The sequence below is a fragment of the Pavona decussata genome, unplaced genomic scaffold (assembly GCF_977016875.1).
Source record: "Pavona decussata unplaced genomic scaffold, jaPavDecu1.1 SCAFFOLD_28, whole genome shotgun sequence".
In the NCBI taxonomy this organism is placed as follows: Eukaryota; Metazoa; Cnidaria; class Anthozoa; order Scleractinia; family Agariciidae; genus Pavona; species Pavona decussata.
Genome location: NW_028145451.1, coordinates 3626283 through 3650000, shown reverse-complemented (window position 1 = coordinate 3650000; position 23718 = coordinate 3626283). Strand labels below are relative to the sequence as shown.

The following is a 23718-nucleotide window of genomic DNA, read 5'->3' as shown; positions in this document are numbered from 1 at the left end:
TCGTTTTTCAGCAATTTTTTAATCTTAAAATGATTTTAAGGAATATTTTATCGCAATTTTTTATAATTAAATGATTTATTTTAAAGTAACAGTAACTACTTTCTCAACTAATAAGAAGTAAAACCACAACGAATCGTGTCTTCTCCCGCGCTTGACGCCAGTTACAAGTATTTGCTTCGAGTTCTGATTGGCTTGTTGCCGACACCGTTGACATCTGTTGTGATTCATACTTCAGTATCCATCGTCATTTCAAGGGTGTTTACAAATCATATGTTACTAGTAAACGTCCTTGAATTGACGATGGATACTAAAGTATCGAAACATGTCTTCCAAACTCAAACGACGTTGTTTTGAAATGTTTATCTTAATCGTGAATAGCCTCCCACGCAGACGTCCTTTGGGGTTCGTCACGCGTTCCTGCCTCCGTGGAGCAGTTTAAATAACTATAAACTGCAGTAAGATTGCAGATGTTTGTTTACCACGGATATGAATGTCTAATAAAACCGCGTCTTTGCAAAGCTGTTCATTGTTGTTTCTCAGTATCGAGAACTATGGCTTCAGTCAGGATTCAGCTCTCTTGCTTTGTGCCTTCAATGTCACTGTCACGCCATTGGAAAAAAATCAAAGCCACTCCATGAATAAAGTCAAGAAATTGGCATGTTATAGATGATATATAAATAAGGAATCTGTTCAAGTGTCAGGTCTGTGCGGTATTCCGTACTCTAGTTATTTGACAAAATGTTCCACGCAAATTTATAGAAATAAGTATGGTGACGCCATATTGGTGTGAGGGACACCAACATGGCGTTGTGAGGGACACCAATATGGCGGCCGGAAATAGGAAAAAAACATCCTGAGTTCACTTTTACCAGAAAAGAGGTTTAATTTCCCTTTTAAACGTTCGAATGTTTAGATAAATATTTCTCCTTAAATTTAGATTAGAATGCTGAAAATCACCCGAAGAGTCATTTTTAATTGATACGGAACAGCTCTGTCTCGGCCGTCCTCTTGATGTCACGCACGATAAAACTCGGAAATTGAAACTGTTCTATTTTCAAAAGGAAAAACGACATCGAGCTAAGAAACTGTGAAAAGACATCTTTTTAGGTAATCTTTCCTTGAATGAAGGTAAAAATTTAGTAGGCCTCCCGGTTTTGAATTCTGGAATTTGGTGACGTCACTTGAAAACCAAGAATAGATATGGTGTTCTTGGAGTTGGCCCATCTCGCATCCAGAATTTTTTTTAATTCAGAAGTCGGTAGTCGGAAATCGAAAGTCCCTTCTCGGCTTTCGTAGTTTTTAACTCGTGGATACGCGTAGCATAGGAGCGAGTTTTTGGGGACAGTGCAATATGCAAATTTCTCACTCACTCAGGTGTAGCCACTCTTCGTAATAAGTCGCAGATCGATCGTTCTAGAAGGCCCCTGCGCGTTCACCCTGCTAGGCTCGATTTCCAGCCGCTGTTCGGGAAACGAGCCCGCGCTCCTCCCCCGAAAAGGAGGGGAGGAACGAAGACCGGACTTGAGAGAGCGGCGGAAATCGAGCCTATCACCCTGCTGGCTGAACGCTGAGCGTGCCAGAGGGAGGGAGGGAGGGAGGGAGGGAGGGTGGAGGGAGGGAGCCGGGTTCTAAACCAAAGTCTACTGTATTGTGTTGTATTGTGAACGTCTTTTCCCGGTATGTATTTTTCTTGAAAATCTTCCTTTTTCGTAAAAATTTAACCAGACTTCTCTCAAACCTACAATTTGCTTACAATTGTTTCGGCTTTTGACATACATTTGTGTACAATGTCTCTTTGAGATTTCAAAGCCTTTAATAAATAACAACCTAAGCGTTGCCAAATAACTATTTACATACGTGATCCTATACGCAGACACCTGACTGCTAACAAAGTCTTTAACCATATAGATTACCTCGGGTATGAGAAACGAAGAGTAGAGAGCTTGCACAAGATAGATGACGGAAAAGAAATGCGTCTTCAGTTTATCACAAACGCTTCTGTTGATAAACTAACAATACTCCAGATTCAGGTCCTTTCTATCACGATAAAACAATATTTACAATCTCGTTAACTATTCCAATGAATGTCATATTATTTTTACCGTTGTTTCTGACCTTAAATAAATTTTTCTTCCACTTTTAACCGACTCATACATTCAAATAGCCAACTTGATGCTACGTGTCTTTGTGACTATGAGACCGTGGACAACTCCACGACAGAAATGATTTCCTCATACCAAGGTGTCGAATGCAAATTCTCGTGATCGTATGAACAGGCTCCTGAGTGAAGGATGGAGAAAGAAGGAAGCCATTTCCCTACTAACGAGAACCTGCTCACTTTCTAGGGGCGGATCTATGAATACGTAGTCTGTGGAAAAAGTACTCTCTAGACTGCAAAACAGTCAGTATTTTTTGGGTTGGTTCATCGTACAAAGGCGAACGGTATTTTTGAATGAAAAGCATGGAGCGACTGCGAGCGATGATTGAAAAGTAAGACTAGGCTCCCGCGCGAGAATCGGGCGTTTCCCCCTTTTGGCCCGTCACAAGACTAATGCCCCATTCACACCAAGGGTTAAACACGTTTAAAAGCTGTTTAGTTAAACACAGTTTAAAATTGTTTCCTTCATAAAAACTGCTTTCGGATTTTTGTCGACTACAGATTTAGCACAAACGAAACTATAAGTTAAAGTTTACTTGAATCCTATGTCAAAGTCAATGGTTCAGCTTTTTGTTAAAAATTTTCATTTTGTTAAACCTGGTTTAATTAAACATGTTTTGTTGGTGTGGATGGAGCTTAAGAGTAAGCGAAAACGCGAACGCGCGCGAAAATTGCTTCCCGAGAGGAGACGCGACTCGCGTGGGAAAGATGTTATTTTTTTTTTCTTTTTCTATTTCCTCGTGCGTCGCTTCTTCTCGCGGAGGCAATTTTTGCGCGCGTTCGCGTGTTTAGTCTCCCTCGCAGCCGTTCTTGCGTGACGAGACACAGAACGGCTGCGAGGGAGACTATCGCGTTTTTCGCTCGTCTTACAATCACTTAGAAAAATATAAGGGATTAATTGTAGTCTATCAGTCACTGAATTCCGAGTAAAAGAAAAACGACTGTTTTGCAGCACAGGAAGTCTCCAATTTCGAGCGTTAAATCGTGAGGACCCATGCATTCGTAATCAAGTGTATTTTATAGCGACCCTGCTCTGATGATCTTGAACAAGCCGTTGACATTGTTGTTCTTGATCGCTTGTCGGCAACCTGCGATGACTTGAGCCTTTGCCTTGCCAACTAAAAAATATAAAAATCAAGATATTTCATGAGACATCTTAACCCCAAATGTAAAGGCTAACCGCTAACTGCACCTAAGCTAAATTGGGCTAACCGGAGTGCTATTTAGGCTCACCGGAATGCTACTTAGGCTAAAAGGAGATCTATTTAGGCTAACCGGAGTGCTATTTAGGCTAAAAGGAGATCTATTTAGGCTAACCGGAGTGCTGTTTAGGCTAAAAGGAGATCTATTTAGGCTAACCGGAGTGCTATTTAGGCTAAAAGGAGATCTATTTAGGCTAACCGGAGTGCTGTTTAGGCTAAAAGGAGATCTATTTAGGCTAACCGGAGTGCTATTTAGGCTAAAAAGAGATCTATTTAGGCTAACCGGAGTGCTATTTAGGCTAACCCGAGTGCTATTTAGGCTAAAAGGAGATCTATTTAGGCTAACCGGAGTGCTATGTAGGTTATTTTAGTCGAAGCTCCTTAAGCAGGTTTCTGTAACCTACCTCTGAGCTTGCCAGCCCGTTGAATAGCCTGATTGACAAGTTTCAAACAGGATAGCAGTTCATTGTGATTGTTGCATCTGATCTTGTATCCATTGATAAGATCTCTGTTCAGGTCGTACAGTTCCATATAGCCTTTCCTCATATTCTTCCTGCCGAGAGAAAGTCGACCGTTTAGCTCAGTTGGGAGAGCACCGGCTCAAACCCCGGCCGGACCAACACTCAGGGTCTTTAAATAACTGAGGAGAAAGTGCTGCCTTTGTAATGACATCTGCAAACGGTTAGACTTTCTAGTCTTCTCGGATAAGGACGATAAACGGTAGGTCCCGTCTCACAACACTAGTTCCTAATAACCTGTGGGACGTTAAAGAACCCACATACTGTTCAAAAAGAGTAGGGGACGTAGTCCCCGGTGTGGTGGTCTATCGCTATCTCTGGTTTTCGTCTGTCTTTCACATTCATGCGTGGGTTGGATGGGTGGCAGTCTCCTTAGCAGCGGGAGGAGCGTTGCGTGACGGCTGCGAAGGTGCTTACCATTTACGCAAACCACCCGGATGGAAATTTTCAGCATAAATACGAAATGATTTAGCTTGTCTTCAAAGAAGATGGATAACATGCAAAGTGTATGAACATCAGCTGTAAATCCCGAAAGGAGCAATAAAAATGCATCACTTTGACCAGAAGCCCATAATTTTAGAAGAACTCCAAATAGAATGATGCGTACCATTTGATTTTCCAACGGGAATTTCCGAGTTTTCCCTGTAAATGGTACGTAAGAATCCTAGGTGGGTGGGTGAGATCAAAATATGGACTGATAGCGACTGCCAGTGACGTCTTTACACCCCACAGGAGAATTGTAAAGCGCCATGAAACTATGTGATATGTGCGGCATATAAATACATTACCATAGACGTGTTTGTACTCGTGGTCTAGTGTAACTTTGGGAAATTGATTGTTGTACTCACATGTCTCCCATTAGCCTGGCATCCTCCGCTCTTACAACCAGACTTCTGATCAAGTTGGAGTGGTCCGCCATCTCGGCTGTGAGCTTCTGCCTTACAGCGTGCAGCTCATCCACCTAAAATAACAGTAACATTACGGGTGAAATTTTATGGAAGAGGATGTGATCTAAGAAAGAACTGATAATATAAGAAAAAAAGACACATCTGCATCCCCTCAGCATCTGTGACTTTTTTTTTACCTTTAGTAACACTGCACGAAGTTCTTCCAAATGATCGGTAAATTCTGCTGTGGTCTGAAGATCCTGAAATGCAATCATTGAGAACAATCCGTGATTTGCTTCAGATGATGGGTTCAAAACCTGGCCAACTACAATTGCGGACAAAAATGTTAAGAAACATTTAGTCCACCTACAAATTCGCTACAGTGATACATAACCAACTCATCCCTCCCTCCCCCTCATCAATTTTGGTCCGCCGCTGAAAAAAAGGTTGTCGTAGTCCGGCCTTCAAAGCAACATTGAGTGAGGGGGAGGGGGGGGGGGGGGAGTGAAAGTTTGCTACTCCCCTGGCGGTGTTTTCCTTATGGGAGATTGAAATATATACGCAAAATTCACATGTTTCTAAGTTTTGTCCACGATTGTACACTAACCAGCATGCTATGTTTTAACCCGTGCTCGAACGGATTATCATCGTCTTGTGCAGCCTTGTTCCTCCTGAATGGAACGTCAACGTTAAGTCCTGAATGGTGCGATGAGAGGGGAGCACATAGGGGTTTCCTAGTGTGGTGGTCGTTTATGCATTAATAGTTGTTTAGTTGGTCTTGCTGTGGAATTAATTTCAGTTGGTGGAGCACTGCACCGGTATTACAAATGCCATGGGTTCAATTCCCGTCTAATTAAGCCCGAATTTTTGTCAGGCTATCTTTATGAACTACTCTAATTGCGTACATAACTGCAGTTGTTTCCAGTCATTTATTAATTCTTTCATTCGCAGTTCAAACATATGACATTTCATATGCATAATTGCCATTAACCCTTGATCAGACTCCAATGATTTTCGTTTCACTTGGTAAACCATTCCCGCAGGAAACGCGAAAATATTTTGCGAACGACGGAACAAGAAGTCTAGCCTTATAGCGCCTGATCGTACGTTACATTTTCATCGGTCTTGTCGCAGGCTAGTAACCTCAAAATTCTCCTTCACGATACCTAAAAGATACGTACAAAAAAGTGCAGAATTCGTACAAACCACATTTTATGAACGGCAGACTAATGGTTTACCTCAATTCCAAGGAAAGTCGCCATGGCTTGAATGATGTCACCTGCCAAATCCATGTCATCAGTCTTGATAGTCACCTAAATAAATAAAATAAATAAATTTAAGTGTCGGATTGGAATTTGGAAATGTCGGTTGTTAAGGAGAGGGAAAAACCAGAGTACCCGGTGAAAAACCTCTCGGAGCAAGGACGAGAACCAACAACAAACTCAACCCACACATGACGCCGAGTCCGGGAATCGAACCCGGGCCACATTGGTGGGAGGCGAGTACTCTCACCACTGCGCCATCCCTGATCCCTGTTCAGCACTCACACACCAAATAATTTATCATACACTTTCACGTGATGTTGGCCTCATCAGCGCACATTCTTTTGATTCATTGTAAGATCTTCCATTGCAGAAAAATTCACATGTTGAACATTACATAGCATAACATGGCCCCATGCAAATCATTCTTCCATGATCAATAGTGTATCAATCTGCACACGCCTGTATCATCACCATTGCTTACATTTCCACTTGGATCCATTTTGATTGCCAGGGGATTTCCAGTCCTGAGGGATAAAAACATCATGTCCAGCTCTGAGTCTTTGCCTTCTATCTCATCTGGGAGAAGGAAGTTCTGATTAAGCCACATCACAACCTGCAAAGAGAGACAGGGATAAACGAAAGATGCATTTTCATTTTGAAAAGCACTGATAAAGATACAACGCCAGAGGAACGGTCAAGAGCTCAACAGCTTCCTGCTGCAACCAAACAAACAGAACCACATGAAGTCAGACATCAGGACTGCACTCACAGACTAGCATAAAACCCACAACTTTTAAAAGCCGAGTTGGGGAAGGCGGAGGAGCTTTTAAAGAAGGTGACCTCCAGCCAAACAAATTCCTGTTTAAGGACCTCTCGCCTGATCTTTCACTGGACTGTGGCGACGGTAACGACAACGCTGCAAAATAATAGGTTTAACGAGCAAAAACAATCGCTCTGAACGCGCGTTTTAAATTATGGTACATTCCGTTCTCTGCAAAACAACAACGTGAAATGACCACATTCAAGGTTTTGTGAAGAACGTGACCACACGCTGTGAATTTTTCATTTTCTTTCTTAACTTGAACGCCACTCCTACCAATTTGGTTCCTGAGTAGTTCGCCGTTTCTGTATAGGGAGCTTTAGCAACGACGACGGCGACGGCAACGAAAACGTTGCTTGGAAATATTACTTCATTTTATTTGTGCTACTTGGCGATTATTTCAACCCATCTAACTTGTAAAAAAACAGCGAACTACCCAGGAACCAAATACGTTATCCACAAAACCTTGAATTTGGTCATTTCACGTTGTTGCTTTGTAGAGGACGGCAAAGAAATGTACCAAAATTCAAAACTCACGTGCAGAGCGATTGTTTTTGCTCATTAAACCTATTGTTTTGAGGCGTTGTCTTTGCCGCCGTCGTTGCCAAAGCTCCCTGTTTGAGCAACAGAGCCATGAGTACAAGCAGCAAAGCCGGGAGGGGAATGGGATCGAGACAATATCTTTGCATGAATAATACTACCAGCTTTGAAGGTAGGCCAGTAGGTACTGACTAAAGGCTGTGCGTTTGCTGGACTTACCCGGTTGATTCTTTCATTGATGTGGAAGGAGCAGTAAGATTTGGGTTCAGCATAACCTTCAGGGCATGGAATGTACAGAGTGAACCTAGAAAAATTAATCGCATTTTGAATAATATTGTGACAAACATTACTCTTTTTTACATACAGGGCTTTAGGATAAGCAAATGCCTACTTATGTTTAAAAGAAAATAAACTAAACAAACATAAGCTTCTTGTTACCTTGGAAGTTGCCTTGTGAGTTCAAACACGTGGAAGTGAGCACTGAAAAAAAAAAAGGAAATGTAATAATAAGAATGGATAGTCAAATTAAATCGATTGATAACCAAGGCCCTACCAGGGGGCTGAGTTTGTTTTTGATTGAACTGACGAATTTTCACTTGGTTAATCCCACCTCTCTTCCCCACTTTGTTCTGTAGTAGAGGATGTTGCAGTATTATTTTCTGCCAATAAATTGTAACCTTAGAAAACGTAGAAGTTAGAATTTGTTCAACATAAGAGTGTTGATTTTTATTTTCATTGGTGTAAACGTTATAAGCATGTGCACAGTGTGTTTTTCTTTTAAATTATGACAAAATGTAATTAATGCACAAGCACTAAAATTGAAAAACACTTTTTGCATTGAGCAGGTTGATTTGGTACCATTGTAGTTTGGGAGTTACAGTGGAGTTTACTCAGTGGAAAGGCATTGCTACTAAAGAGGACATGTATAAAAACTCCTTGTGCATAAGGGTGTAGCCTGCTTAGCGTAGTCAAAAAGCGCAAAACGTGCCCAACCCCAACAGAAACGCTTGCTACACAGGTTAATGAGGGTGATGTCAGTGGCTTTTTATTTTTTGCATCAAATCCACTAATAGATGCAACTCTTTCTCTAAAAGTGTGTTTCGCTCAATTTTGTGTTGTGATGTCAGTGGCTTTTTATGTTCGTATCATGTACGTTTTATATCTTAGAGCAACACTCAAACCAACCTGGATTTATTACCAACAAAAGCTTTGATGTGAAGGTCCACGGGGATATCTTTGGGGGGAAAGACTGGAACTTGCAGCGATGACTTTAAATTTTGCTGCGAAGGATGAACAACGTGGCTCTCCCCTTCGAATACCCCTTCGGCAAATATCATGACGGTGCGTATGATTGTTTCATTGGTGGTAGAGATGGAGAGCTCGACATGAGGCTGCACCTGTTCACTGCCTGGGTTGACCAAGAGGGACGTCTGCAGCTGGGTGTTGGCTGGTATGATTCCTAACTGGGACTGGTCCGCTTCCTGGCCTCCAACCCTACCAACCTGAAATCATTTAACGAATCAGTCAAACATATGCAGGGGTTTCAATCAGTAACTTTTGAAGTAGAAGTCAGAGCTACTGCCAAACTAAGCGGTGGTTTGAGACTTCTTGTCAGCATTTAAGTGAAAATTGAGACAAATTAGGCAGTGGTGTGAGTTCAAATATACAACTGTACGCTGCCGGTTGATGCCTTCTAATGAAACAACTGCATGTATTACATGAAATGAGAGAAATCTTACAATCCTATTAAAACATTGTATATACTTTGATTTAACTTTGCTATGTCAATTTTCATAGTTAAACAATCTTGGACAGAATAAGAATAGAAATTAACCCCCCCCCCCCCCCCGACAAACCCCACTCCCTCTGCACTCCCCCCAAATCAACGATGAATTCATGTGGAAACCAAAACATAGCATTTTCCAATTACTGAATTAAGGAAAGGGGTGGTCTTCATATTTCATTGGAAGTGTCCAGCATTGCAATATTGGATAGACTTAATCCCCCTCCCCTCAAATGAGCTCCTACACAAACAAAAACATCAAATTGTTTCCTCACTAAAATGAGGGGCAAAGCTATGTGGTGTTAATTTTTCATCTCAAGTGCCCAAGATTGTAGCCTCAAATGAGATCTCAGACTGTAGGAAATGTGAACACAATGACAGTAAAAAATCTTGATCTGGTCTTGGCTTTCTTTGTTCTTGGTGAACAGAATTACTGTATTTTCCTTTCCAAGGCAAGCAAGCCCACAGTCAATTTAAAATAATTTGTAGGTATACAAGTGCATGTAGACTGTACATCTAACATACACTTAAATTTAAACTATTTCCATCACATTTCATGGGTGCTAGACACTATGAAAACAAAGGCTAAACATGGAAACTGGCAACTTTGCTCCTCACAGGTTTTGTATTTTGATTTCATCACTTGGAAGGGAAATGAGAAAGCTGTCAAGAAAATGTCAAAAAATTGGCCAAAAAGCTATGGTATGTCGCACAGCTTACAAACAGAACAGTTTCTTTGAACCCTTACCCTAGCATTTTCTTCATAGTTTTTCAGTTCAAGTAGCAAATTCTGTTTCCTTTGAGCCAAGTCTCTCAGAGCATCTCGCTCGACGTCCACATCCATCAAATTCCCCTTCATCTCCGGAGATGCTGGCAGATATCCACGGACTAAAAAAATATTTAATAAATACCCAAAGTGCCATGATCACTATTAAACCAAATTAATTTACAATCCTCACTCCCTGAAAGTAGTGAATTCTTCCAGAACCAAATCAGTGATACAAAACACTCTCCTGGGCAATAAAAATGACCTTGTTTTCCATTGAAAAATGAAACAAAATGCACAACTACTTTTAAGTAGATCAGAAGTATTGAATGAACCTCAAAATTTTACTTTCAGAACATTTTAGCAGCATTTACAAGTTTATTAATATTCTGTTGTCTCCTTCTGTCTTGAAAGACAATTTGGACTGCGCCAGAAATATCAGTTCATTGTATTGGCGTTGACAGTGACTGTAAAGTACAATTCTTGAGCGGTTATCTCTGTCACAGTTGACATATTATATTATCATTGTTAACATATTGATATTATCATATCAGTTGATATTATATTATCACTGTTAATATACAGGGCTGCAAATAACTAACGGGCAGGTGCCGGTCACGTTGTCCGGTCAAACATGTTTTTGCTCGGACACTACCCGTTTTTGGCCGGTCAAATTTTAACAGTCGTAACTCTTGCGATAGTGAACCCAAATTGCACAATAATCTTTTTATAACTAAAAAACAACTAAATCCAAGTCGGTTTGGAAATAAAAAATTACAAGTTAATAGTTTTACTACTCTTTACTGCAGAAGCAGCCTCGCATTCAATACGTGGAATGGTTACGCAAGATATAACCGCAATTGTCCTTTTTACTTTTAGTATATCTGGCAAAATCACTTATAATTAAATATTACACTTCGGCAATCGCCACAACATTTCTACAACTGAACTTTAAGTAAAATGTGCAGAATATATGAAAGTTGAAGGGTTCAATCGATCTCTTAATTAATTTGAAAAAAGAAGCTAACTGAAATGTAAACATAAACAAGAAACACTTAAGTTTAACTTTAATTCTTAGGATTTCAAAATTTGGCAGCTCTGTATGTAAATTGTATTAAATGCATGACGTCTTATTCCAAGTACAATGGTTGCGCTCGCTGACTTTCTTCCATTTAGAATCCCTTTAGGACAACCTTATTCTCCCACTTTTTGTGTTATTATGCTCCATTTTTGAGTTGCATCGAGTGATGAAATCACCAGAAAGCTTAGTAACCAAGCATGTTTTCCAGGGTGTGCCGGAAGTAACGTATGGTTTGTTCCCTTTTCGCACTCTGCAACAAATGCTACGTGGAGCATTCTCGGTGTAGCGAGATTAGTCTTCGTGAGGGTGGTTTCCGATCATTCAAACAATCAATCACTTTATTTAAGAGTCAATCATGGTATCTAGCCAAAGGTAAAATCCTCTACTAATTGGAAACACTTAAAGTAAATAAAATAACGGAAGACATGATGATTTGCGATCGCGACAGGACTTGATGACATCGTGGAAATTTGCTACTGCCAGGAATTTCTCGACCACTAATTTGTCTAGTTTTATAATCGTTTTGTTTCGGAAACATAAATGTTGTCCCTCGTGATTATCAAATAGTTAAAAATTAAATTTCTCTGAACTAGTCGATAAAGGACCGGACAAGATGTTCGGCAATCCAAGGATTAATCCGGTCAACACCCAATTTTGACCGGACATTGTCCGCTGACCGGCCGTTATTTGATATAATAGGAGATGGTTGTAAATTTGCCAATATTTATCAATGATGTTGTTTACATGACTGTAAAGTGCCTTGAACATAGGATAAGAGCGCTATAGAAATATAGTTATTATTATTATTATTATTAGTTACTGCTTATGTATGCTGTTGGTAGCAAGAGTACTGAAGTTGCTCTTTCTCTTTGTCGTTCTCTTCTGTTATTTATATACATATAATTATGAACTAGTTTCCAAAACTTGAAGCAACTCGTAGCAAGTATAATGTAGTACGTAAATGGCACCAAGTCCAGGAAAATGTGTGTGAGAAACTTTTGATTAGTTATGGTTCAATACTTCTAGCTAATTGGTTAAAAAAGGGGCAGGTTTTTTAACCAGCCAGAGCATGTAGTAAAGCCAAACCGAAGCCAGTGTGATTCAATATTATTTTCAACACTCAAAAAGATGCTGCCAACCAAAGACAATTTCCCCAGGTTAGTGATAAGTTTATTTATTCATTCTTAAATTTCAATCACCACATACACGTAAGAGTGCAAATTAAACAGTCTGAGATTTGATAAAAAGTTTTCTCAACAAGTACCTTCTCCCTCCACTGAGCAACAGATGAGCTCCAGTTTGCCGTCCATACGGTAATCTCCTTCTAAGATACCAGCAACAGCCACTGAGAAGTTGTCTTTAAAGATCACCTCACCTGTTCTGTCACTTCGTGCATCAATCTGAAACAGAACAAAATTGCCAGATGACATAAACTAATAATAAATTATTTTATAATTAATTAATGCTTCTAACACACAAATGTCCCTGTGTCCTATGCCCAGTAAAGCAACTTCAAGGTACATCAACTAACATAGTTAGTGGATGCAGCAAGTCGAATGACAATATGACCAGCTCCCAGTTGGCTTGATAGCTCAGTTGGTAGAGCACTGCACCGGCATCGCAGAGGTCATAGGTTCGAATTCTGTTCAAGCCTGAATTTTTTTCAGGCTTTCTTTTCGCAACCACTTAAGTTGCATATTAAATAACGTCTGCGAGCGTCTTTCTTGTATTAATTTTAATCTTTCACCTGCAGTTCAAATACATGTTTCATATATTCATATTCATGTGTAAATTTTACTGACCATCCTCCTTACTTAATTATTTCTCTTTGAACACTAGATGGCTGCTATTAGAGCAAATATTGGATATCAACCAGATAGTTTCAAAGTTTGCAACTGATCAAGTGGAACTACCTTTCCATTGGACCAGCCTGTGATGAGCTCTGGTACTCCATCTGAGTCAAGATCAAAACTGTGAATGGAGATAGCTTGGTTTTTGGACTAAGAAGGAAACAAACAGAAATCACAACTTCATATTAAAGAGCTTTTTTCAAATTTTTAAAATTATTTTAATTCCGTTTCATTTCATATAAGATTATAATACTTACAGTAAATGTGCTAAACTTAATTAACTACAAAGACAAAAGGAAAAAAAAAAGACAAAACAAAACATGCAGAATGTTCACTAGAAGCTGTTAAGTTGTTGGTTTCATTCACACTGACTCCAGTAAGTAGTGTCCTTAAATTTACTTAAAGTAAATTATTAAAAGGTTCCCTCCAAACCTAAATATTAAGTCATCAGATCATGTTAAATGTATTAATATATATTTTTATTTTCCTCCTTCAGTCTTACTGTAGGCATGCATGTGTTTAATAAAGTTTTGTTGATTAAACTTTCTTTGTCCTTAATGATAAGTTTTGGACAGGAACCCATTTATTACTATAAATTATTATTAAGATCATTTAGCTAGCTGTTGCCATCATGATATAATGGATAGCCTCTATTAATTTTTCCAGTTTTTCATTTGTGCTATTTATTTGTTCGTGGCGTACTTGCTCTGGAAATCTGTTAAGGGTGGTTTGATGTAAAATTTTACAGGGTGTCTCTATAATCAGCCACTCAGGTCACCAGTGGCCCACTGTGGACTGCAAATAATTTTTAATACTGCTGAGTTTCTGATGGCATAGACTAACGTGAATTACCCACAGACGATGGTTACCTTTATTCTCCAGTATCTTGCTGTCCTGTCATACACCCCAACAGTTCCATTTGCGAGTGCATAACCAAATCGTGATCCATGGACTGGGCACAGAGAAGTTACAGACTGTTGAGTCAAAGAAAAATCATGTCTATATGGACTACTTTAAGTGAGTACTGTAGCCCACTTGTACAAGAAGTACACTTTATCCAGTTAACAAAGTTATTGATAGTGGCACTCGAGTGCCAATGAAAATAGTCAGAACACTTCACATTTACAACCAAAATTCCCTTAATAAACAAGTCTTGTGTGGTCTGATAAAATGTTAACTGCTGCTGGGCAAAATGTCTGTATGAGAGAGCAATTTTCATGATTGAGTATCATTTAAATTTGTGGGGTCAATAAAAGCACCCAAGTCTTTAATGGGAAGCTCTTTAATTTTAAATAATTATCAATTAACACAAAAAACATTTCATTACTGTTACACCAAACAACATCACATAGAAAATAGCCCAACTAATGTCCAGACAAACTCACTTCAGTTTCTGTCATCTCTGCAATAATTTCATCTTCTCTGAATACTCTGATGTCAAAATCTTCAGATCCAACCAGTAGCTATACATGTAAAGATTGAAACATTTTCTATTGAGTTAATCAGAATGAAAATTGATTTTGTTGGCATACTTGGTTTTGGACCACTTAATAAATTTTAGTAATAAGCACAGGCTACACTACAAATAAATAAAACCACAACATTGTGTGATAAGAATTAATGAACAGTGTGTACTGACTGTGCACAGAAGGGGGGTATATCACTTTTAATTTTTGGGGCCAAAAAACTGAGTCCTGACAATAAAAAAAATAAAATAAAACTAGAAATACGTGACTCGCAAAACCTCGCGAAGCTGGGGCTGGGTGGAGAGCCCTCTTTACTCGTATTGTAGCATCAAATGAGGAGATTAAAAGGGGCATAGGATTTTTTTTTATGAGCATGGTCTTTTCGTAGTTCCACAGGCTAGATTGCGGTTGAAAATCTATTTCTGACGCGACGCAATAGACAACGGGCGTGCAGCGCTGTCGTGTTCGATGAATTTATTTCCCACGGAAAATTATTTTACCGCGGCCACAAAATGTGTAATTTCTTCAATGCAATCTTTTACAAAAAAGATTTCTAAAAGAAAGGGAAAAGATTCTGGAGAGATAGTTCTGTATCCAGTGAATATTGATGAACATTGCAGTTGAAATTTGATCATGCACGCATATTTTTTCCGATGTATGCAAATTTTGCACCAGACGTCGCTAGACAGTCTGACGTCATTCACACTTTGTTTTTCACTGTTGCTAGGCAACAGTGCAGACACCTTCGAAGATATAAACATATATACACACATATATATATATATAAATATATTTTTCGCTCGAATTCGCGTGGCTTAGCTCCGCTCGGGCCGGCTGGGCCTGACAAATTTATTAACCTCGCTTCGCGAGGAATAAATTAAAAAATTATAAATAAAATGATAATAATAATAATAATAATAATAATAATAATAATAATAATAATAATAACTAAATGCTCCAAAGTTGCCCAGTGTTTGCATGCACTGCAGACGAGTTACTACATTTTTTTGTTTGTTCTCAGGCTAAATTGCTTAGAACTTTATGGGCGACCAATGACGGTGATTGTAAATCTACAGTTTTAATGTACTGGCTGTTTGGTGTGATGACCCCACTGTGTCCAGGGAGTAATAAAAGATAACCACTGTGATATTCTTAAGCCACTGTTACACGTTGAAACTTTTAGCTGAAACTTGTGTGCAATGGCGCTTCGAAACAAGTTTCACAAAGTGGTGTTACACGGTGAAACTTTTGTTTTTTCACCACTGCGACCGTTGCGAGCCGTTGCAGAAGTAGAAAGTGGTTCTACTTTTCATGAAACTTGTCTCGCAACGGAAGTTTGAAAAAGTTTCGCGAAACCGATCATGTTACACGGTGCAACGCCTGCTGAAACTTGTTTCACAGCGCCGTTGCACACAAGTTTCAGCTAAAAGTTTCAACGTGTAACGGCCACTTTAGTCTGTAAATGTTTGTTTATAAGCAAAGTTGTTGTAGTTATAAAAACTATAAATTTAATTTTTTAATTATGTTTTCTTTTACACAAAGACATCAACCAGTTCTATATTGCTATAGCGGTAATTGCTTGAGTTGCCAGTTAATTATTATTAAATAGTAACATAGCCATTAAAATTCTTAATGGCTATGTTGTAGTTCAAAAAAATTTTTGGTTTAAAAATTTTCAAACCCGTTTGATTTTTAATTCCCTTTGTCTCAGATTATGGTAGTGAATACTGCACAAAGGAAATTAACCTGGTTTGAAAAAATTTTAAACCAAAAAAAAAAAAAAAATTATACCAGAATAGCTATATGTACAGGTGGTTGAAATTACAGGCTAATGGTCACTTCCTAAATGGAGATATGCTCAGAAATGCACGCTAATGAGATGCACAAACTGTATGATAGACATCGCAAAGTGTCCCCTACCCTAAATTCTTACTAAGACACAAATAACTCTGGCAAACATGAAGTCATATGAAAATGACAAAAAGGTCTGTCTTATAATAAAATACCCAAATTCAGGGTTAGCTGCATTTCTGGACATAAGTGTTCCGACCTTTGTCCCTCTTTTTTCTGTTATAATTTTGAAATTTAGTTTCAAATTTAGGGTTGGTCGGTCAGTCAGTCAGTAAAAGAAACATAAATACAACAAAAACAAATAAACAATGATAGAAAAGAACAAAACTAAAGAAAACAACATACAGTGTAGAACAAAACAAGTTGAAAAACAGGAGGTGCAGAACTCAGCACCATGAGATTCTGGATACAAGACAACAGTTCTAAGGTCACAATTTAATGATGAATGATAGATCTGCGTAAACACAAGTGTACAAATGTTAACTGACAGTTCTAAAATACACAGGATTGTACCTCAAGTGATCCATCCCCGCTGAAATCACACATTGCTAAGGAGCACACATTGTCTCCTGTTACCTAAAAGGACAAAAAGATATCAACTGTAGTTAAAAAGGAATGAAGGAAGTGAGTGTATTTAAGCTGTTAAAAATAAAATTATTAATAAAAAATATGAGTTGTCTTGAGCCTCGAACTAATGCTGCAAGGTGAACTTATAATTTATTCAGATTACTTGAAAGGCATTATTTTACAAACAATTTTCAGAAACTAACCTAAAACCTTAGTTTATTCCATTTGGAAATTTCTGATCCATAACAATAACTGATGGTTATTTGTTGATTCATTTTTAACCCACATATTTTTCCAAATTGTTTAATTAATAAATTTCAAACATTTGAAGGTCTTGGGGTCCACGGAAGAAGCATATCATTCAGTGACGATGAAAATTTTGGCCTTAAAATCCAAAGTATTGTTGTTATTAGCTCTATTTTGACTTGCAAACTTAAGATAAAAGGTACCCAACCACGATACTGCTTCACATCCAGTCCATATTTTGTGCCAAAAAATGTTTATTTGGAGTAAACTGGATTTTAAGTTGCTCAAACAATCACTTATGCCTACTACTCACCCCTAATCATAGCCTTGGGGAATGATTAAAATTACGGTATATTAAACGATAACTAGAATATTGTGTCTCCTCTGATTGGTCACAGAACAATAAACATTCCAGAAATAATTCACAGTTTTCCTATTTTGACAGTAAAATGACTTACTGTCCAAAATTCATCATTTCCTTCAAAGTCAAATCCTTGAATTGAGCAGTTTCCTCCAACTATTGCCAGTGGATTCTCAAATGATCCAAGCTTGCCTGTTACTATTGCATTTGCTCCATCTGCAATCTATTGAAAAAATTGTGAATAAAAGGTGAAATTTTGTTGAAATTCCAAATAACCCCAACGTACATGTACATGTAATATCTACACACTGTGAAACTCTTCAGTAACAACTGTTCTTGATTGTAAATGCATCATCTTCAAATCAAATTAACAACTCCTATTGTACAGTCAAAATAATAATAATTTTCATTATAGTAACAAATATCCTGAGTTTGGCATTACTGGAAGTGTTTTTTCAGGCAGTTCTGAGATATACAAGTATAAAACCAAATAATAAATTATTTGAAAATGTTAAAATTGAAGAACAGCTCCCCAACAAATCTGCCAGCCAGCTGTCAATAGTAATAATTGCATGTTTGCATTGGTTTTGCTTTACTTCCCTCTGTAATTGCTTAACAAAACTTGCACCTGGCACTCTCAACCAGTGAGAAACAAAACCAAAACCAACTGATTTGGTTGCATGCGTTTTTTTGCTCTTGGTACTGGTTACATGAATTAATTTTGCTTCGAGTTCCGATTGGTTTTTTAATTGCGCTGTTTGCGTCTGTTGTGACTGGCCAGAGTTATATTTTACTTTGGTCTTGGTTTTATGACTCTCATTAATTTTGAAAACCACTCTATATATCAAAGTACCACTTTTTTTGAAATTTTACCCAACTTGATAAAGGCTGAGAAGTAAAATGGGTCCAAATTTCCCTACAAAGCATTGCAAACCTCATCAGGTCCTGTGCCTCTAATGTAATCATGACATGGCCAACAGTATTCTTCTGATGGATCTTCTTTATAATAATAATAATAATAATAATAATAATAATAATAATAATAATAATAATAATAATAATAACCTTTTCACAAAATTCCATTTGGGGATTTCATTGATGACTGCCGCTTAAACGCTAGCCAAGCGTGTCTCCGCTAATTTTAGAAAGTGAATGATGGCGTGACGTTGTAAATTAGTATTTTAGGATCTTTTTAACAACTTTTTTATTTCATCAAAATTTTAGTCTTACTATTGTTAAAAAATTGTGCTTGAAAAATAGCTCTGTTGTACTTGGAAATAGTCGCTTTTTTTTTAATCGAAATGAATTTTGAATATTGAATTGTAAATAGGTTTTAATAGCTCTTTTTTTCTACTTTTAACTTGTAAATATCAATTTTGCTTGGAATATTATAATAAAGAAAGATTTTATTTTTTTTTTATAATAATAATAATAATAATAATAATAATAATAATAATAATAATAATAATAATAATAATAATAATAATAATAATAATAATAATATTTAAACAGGAAAGCTCTCTCCCGTGGGTGATCTACAGAGAGGTCCTGAATCATCCAAAATAACATTACAGTACAGTACACAAATGACAAATATTAAAAAATACAATAGTAAACTATATAGATTAAAAGATTTAAAAAGTTTTTTTCTAAATAAATAAAACTGACATATGGTGTCAGAGTTCTTCAAGTCACTGGCCAAGGCAGGTTCCCTATTATCACCTGTTCATTTATATCATATTTTTCCCTGTTTAGAACACACAGAAGAAAACAAATAAGTTTGAATTAACTGACGTCTAATAAAATGCAATCACTATAATTCTTTGATGATTATCAGCAGAGCCACTTACATCCTTGTAGAAGAGATCAGAGTTGTTCTCCACATCATAAGCCAGGAAGTTTGTGGGTGTCCCAATGAGAAGTGTATCACACCCTGAGCTATTCAGCTGACCAGCAGCGACAGCAGACACTTGCTGGTTGATGTTCAAAATGCTGATATCATTGTGGCTTGAAATTGCTCGGCCACCCTGCAGTGCACTGGTGTGGGGGTTGTGGATGAAAACCTACATGTAGTAAACAACAGCAATCATACAGAACTTTACAGTCAAAAAATAAAGCCATACATGTCATGTACATGGCTACAAAGACCACTGATCCTTGACAAATACCATGCAACATGGCAAGCCTACTGATGGGTAGGAGGGGGGGGGGGGGGGTGACACTAAATACTGACCTTATTTCAGACTAAAGTATGCAATTTTCCATGCCTGCTTTAACAACTTTGCTTATCTTATAAGGTCAAAATAGCCACCTTAATTTATAATATAGATCTACAACCGCTTAACTCCACCATGCTTGGAGCACATAATCCAAAGGAAAGAGTCTAAGTACGACCTCCGTCATCAACATCGTGTTAGCGTACAACGTTTTGAAACTTATTACTGTACATGAAAAACTCTATTTCTCACAGAGGATGATCATTGAATGGAATCTTTTAGAACCATCCGCTGTCAGCGCCAGGGATTATGCCAAAAGGGCAAAAAAGTCTCATGCCCTCAGAAACCTGAAATTTAATGAAGGGTGACCACAAACGGCAGGGCAAAAAACTTCCGCTCGTCCGCCCGTCCGAGACGAGTACTCTCGTATCTTGGACGAGTGGATTTCCAAAAGCACTTGTCCTATGGGACGAGTAGAGTTTGCCTATAAAAAGATGTTCTTTTCTACTGAGGTCTGAGTTCCCAAGCATTTTGGACTTTGTAAACTGGCCTGAGTTTCGCGAAGTTTGGTTTCTTTTCACGGCAACTTACCCGTTTTGGCTTATGTTTTCCGAGAATATCTGGTTCTGTTGTTTCAGTAAAGACTGGGATCCACATACCATATATGGAAATGACGACCTCGTTTGGAGTAATAAAACCTTTTAATGTCTTTGCTGTCAGTCTAATAGTGTAATTTAAAAGACGTGAAACGCTCCAAGCCATTCTGCTATATAAAAGGCGCTGATGCTTTGAAAATGTCACATAACCCACCTAAAAAACGCGCGAAATAAAATCAGATCACATGCTACGTTTTCATTGTCAGTGTACAAGATGTCGGCTAATCTGCTTGACCTATGGAAAAATCGAGAGTAAGAGAAAACCTGACTCCAGCAAAGAGGAACATCCTAAGAGTGAGAAAGTGAAAAAACATGAAGAAAGTCGAATTCGAAAATTCCAACCAACATGGAAAAAAGAATTTCCCTGAGTTAAATTTGACGCGGAGAAGAATGAAATGTTCTGCATTGTGTGCCGTAAGTATCCGACAGTAGCCGATAAAGCGAGCCGGCTTTATGTCGGCATCAGTGGATCGTCCGCCACTGGTTTTCGCCGTGATTCTCTTGTGAGTCACGAGGAGAGCCATTCTCATTACTTTTGTTTTCAACGAGCTAAAAACGAAGAAAAACCAAAGCAGGCGCTGCTACAGCGAATAGGCCGTAAAATCGACGAGGAGTCAAAGGAGTCATCTTAGATCGCAGTGTTAATGCCTCGTAGATGTGCTACATTTTCTCAAGTCGTGTATAAAGAATGTGAGTGATCCCCGATGTGTCTGTATGAAATGGTGTTGTATTAAAAAGTGCAAAGAACAACATAAATTGAAATAACTGTTAAAATAAATACTCGAGATTTGGTACAAAACAGATTATACAATTTCTACGTTTTTTTATGATATTTTGTTATTCACTTTAATAATTATTTCGGACTAGTAAATTTAACTTTCGGACAACCAGAATCTGAACGTAACTCGTCCAATGGACAAGTGGAATAAAAAAAAAGTTTTTTGCCCTGAACGGGATGTCCCTGAATTGCCAGCGATTTCGTTTTTTATTAATTATTAATTAATTCTGTTTATTTCTTTTATTGTACATATTTCATCTTTTACTGACCACACTCAATTTTAATAATTTTTCAATTTCTTATTGCAAGGCCCCATAAACTATATTAGCTTTAAAACTCACCATGTTTTGACTAAAAGTTGTTGTTGTTGTTTGTACTATATCCCAGATCTTTTATACTTTACAGTTTACACCTGGGTTGATACTATGCAATACAATATCACTGCCACACAATATCACTGTAGCTGTCAAATTTGGTGCAAATTTGTAGATTGACAAAAATAATTAATGTTTCTTAACAGTTTTGTCCATGATTCTAGGTTTTATTAACATTGCTGTTACAGTCTAGTAAATTAAAGTGCTTATACACTACAGCTCCTAGAGCATGAAAACAAGCATGAAAATCAAGCATTTTCTTAGTTCTTTAATGCTACACGTGTGGACAAAACTTATTAAGAAAACTTCAAATTTACCTTAAAGAAAACACCACCTGGAGAGTACCAAACCTTCACCTCCCTTTCCTCCCTCCCTCACTCAATGTTGCTTTGAAGGCCGGATGATGCGCTAGCCTTTTATCCAAAGGCAGAGCAACATTGATGAGGGGAAGGGGAGGCTGTGCTGTTGACGTATCATTGTAGCAGTTGAATTTGGAGATTGACTAAAAGTTTCTTAATGGTTTTGTCCATGATTGTAGATCACCTTATTAATTAAGATGTAATGAACCACGATGCAAAAATTCAAACAAATTTTATTATAGCTTCTTTTCCAATGGAATCGCTTTAGGTATTGTGGATAATTTACATGAGCTAATTTGATCAATGGTTGTGTTTAGGATGATGCATCCTTTTGCTACTCAGTGCATACGTTCTGTGCAGCTCAGGATGGCCTGAGAAACACAAGTTTCTTAGGCCCTGTTTACATGGAGAAAAGTTGTCCCGAGAAAGAGGGTCACCCTCCTAGCCGAGTCAACTTCAGCAAGTGTTTATATGAGAAAAAAGTTGACCCCTTTGCCCAAGCCAACAGCGCTTGTCTCGCTTTGACAGAGTTGAACCGGCTAGGCGAGCCTAAGTGTTTACACGGAGAAATGTTGGCCCGGCTAAGAGGGTGACCCTACCATTGAAAAAGGGTGACCTGGCTAGGCAGGTCACCCTTCCAGCCGAGCCAACTTTTTATTTCTCATGTAAACGGTTCACCAAGTTTTGTAAGGAAATGTAGGAAAAGTTGGCTCGCCCTGAGGGTAGCTTGGGTAGGCGAGTGACCCTTCTACCCGGGACAACTTTTCTCCATGGATGTAAACGGGGCCTTAATGGTGGAGCCTACTAACACAGATATTTTTGCAAGGTTTTTGTCCATACAGAAAAAACAGACCTTACAAAGGATTATTAGAATCCAAAAGGCCAGGGTAACCATACATTTTTCAGAGATAATCAAGCTTCCATTTTGGAAAAAAATGGCATACATTGTTTTGTACTTTAACGGTTTTTAGAATTATTGTTGCTTAATTACCTCTGAAAATTGCGAAGTTACCCCTAATTTTCTTTTAATTTGGATTTCAATAGCCCTCGCTTAGATCTACTGGTCCCGCATATAAATTCCTCTGTATTAGGAGTCACCGTCCTTAATTCATATATATCAAAGCGAGGAACAGACTTCCAAATAAAGTAGTAAATAGCTAAAAATTAAGACTTCAATAAAGAAAAAGAGAACTTGTAACAAACCTTTCCCGCCGTCGTCCCGCCTGTCAAGCAAGGATGTTTTCCATCATACCTTCCCAACGCCACAGTTCGAGCATGTATTTTGTGGTTCAACTTGAGCGTAAAGATCGGAACGAGCATGGCGGAAAACAAGTAGTTCAAAAGAAGTAAAGGAAAGTTAGCAGATCACATTATGAAACGGCGAAAATGGAACCAGCTTTCTTTGCCTTGGAAACTAGAAATTTATTATTGCGCAGAAGACCTATTGCGCATTATTTTTATCATTCTACGCTGAGACTCGGATCTAGTGTATTATGGGCGCATAAATGTCGCGCTGTTGCGATGTAATATTATTTTTGTTTTGAATTTTATTTGGGTGTTGTTACGGCTGTGTTCTTAAAATTCGAAAGTTTTTCGCTTTAAACTTAAAATTTTGTCGTCAAAATCTTTAATTCCTATGTGGTGCCTTGTCTTGTTGTATTTTTTTGACCACATTTTCAGAAAAAGTGGCATCGGGTGCAACTTCCAAATAAATAATATTTTGATAATTCTTATTTTAATTTAATATCATGTTATCCTTCCCCGCGAATGGAAAAAAACAATTACAACCAGACTAGCTCATTATTTTGCAAATAATCTTCATATTTCTATAGCTGCACGTGTCCAATAATTGAAAGAATATACATATGAAAATCAATTAGGATTTTTTCCCCTTCTTTTTACACGGCTATGCTAGGCTGTGTTGTGCTATTTTTGAACGACAAGCTATCGCCGAAAAGTAGATTGATTATTTTA

At 38.0% G+C, this 23718-nt stretch overlaps 1 protein-coding gene across 1 annotated transcript; it reads right to left on the bottom strand.

Annotated features, from left to right (window-relative positions):
* Window positions 1-2869: 2869 nt before the first annotated feature.
* Window positions 2870-23180, bottom strand: LOC146485160 (BBSome complex member BBS2-like). Its single transcript, XM_085104151.1, has 18 exons — window positions 22948-23180; window positions 19212-19424; window positions 17459-17584; window positions 16701-16763; window positions 14256-14333; window positions 13740-13844; window positions 12934-13020; window positions 12285-12420; window positions 9922-10061; window positions 8576-8892; window positions 7829-7870; window positions 7610-7694; window positions 6512-6643; window positions 6004-6078; window positions 4963-5025; window positions 4727-4839; window positions 3765-3913; window positions 2870-3276 (listed from the first exon to the last, which is right to left on the bottom strand). The coding sequence occupies exons 1-18, from the start codon at window positions 23062-23064 to the stop codon at window positions 3176-3178; spliced, it is 2142 nt and encodes a 713-aa protein (XP_084960277.1). The 5' UTR covers window positions 23065-23180; the 3' UTR covers window positions 2870-3175.
* Window positions 23181-23718: the final 538 nt, after the last annotated feature.

Excerpts from the sequence above, each read along its gene's own strand:
- LOC146485160 (XM_085104151.1), bottom strand. The coding sequence starts at position 23,064 with ATGCTCGTTCCGATCTTTACGCTCAAGTTGAACCACAAAATACATGCT. Across the intron at positions 19,425-22,947 it reads GCGGGACGACGGCGGGAAAG|GTTTTCATCCACAACCCCCA; the intron begins GTTTGTTACAAG and ends TACTACATGTAG. Across the intron at positions 3,914-4,726 it reads GCCAGGCTAATGGGAGACAT|GAAGAATATGAGGAAAGGCT; the intron begins GTGAGTACAACA and ends TTCTCTCGGCAG.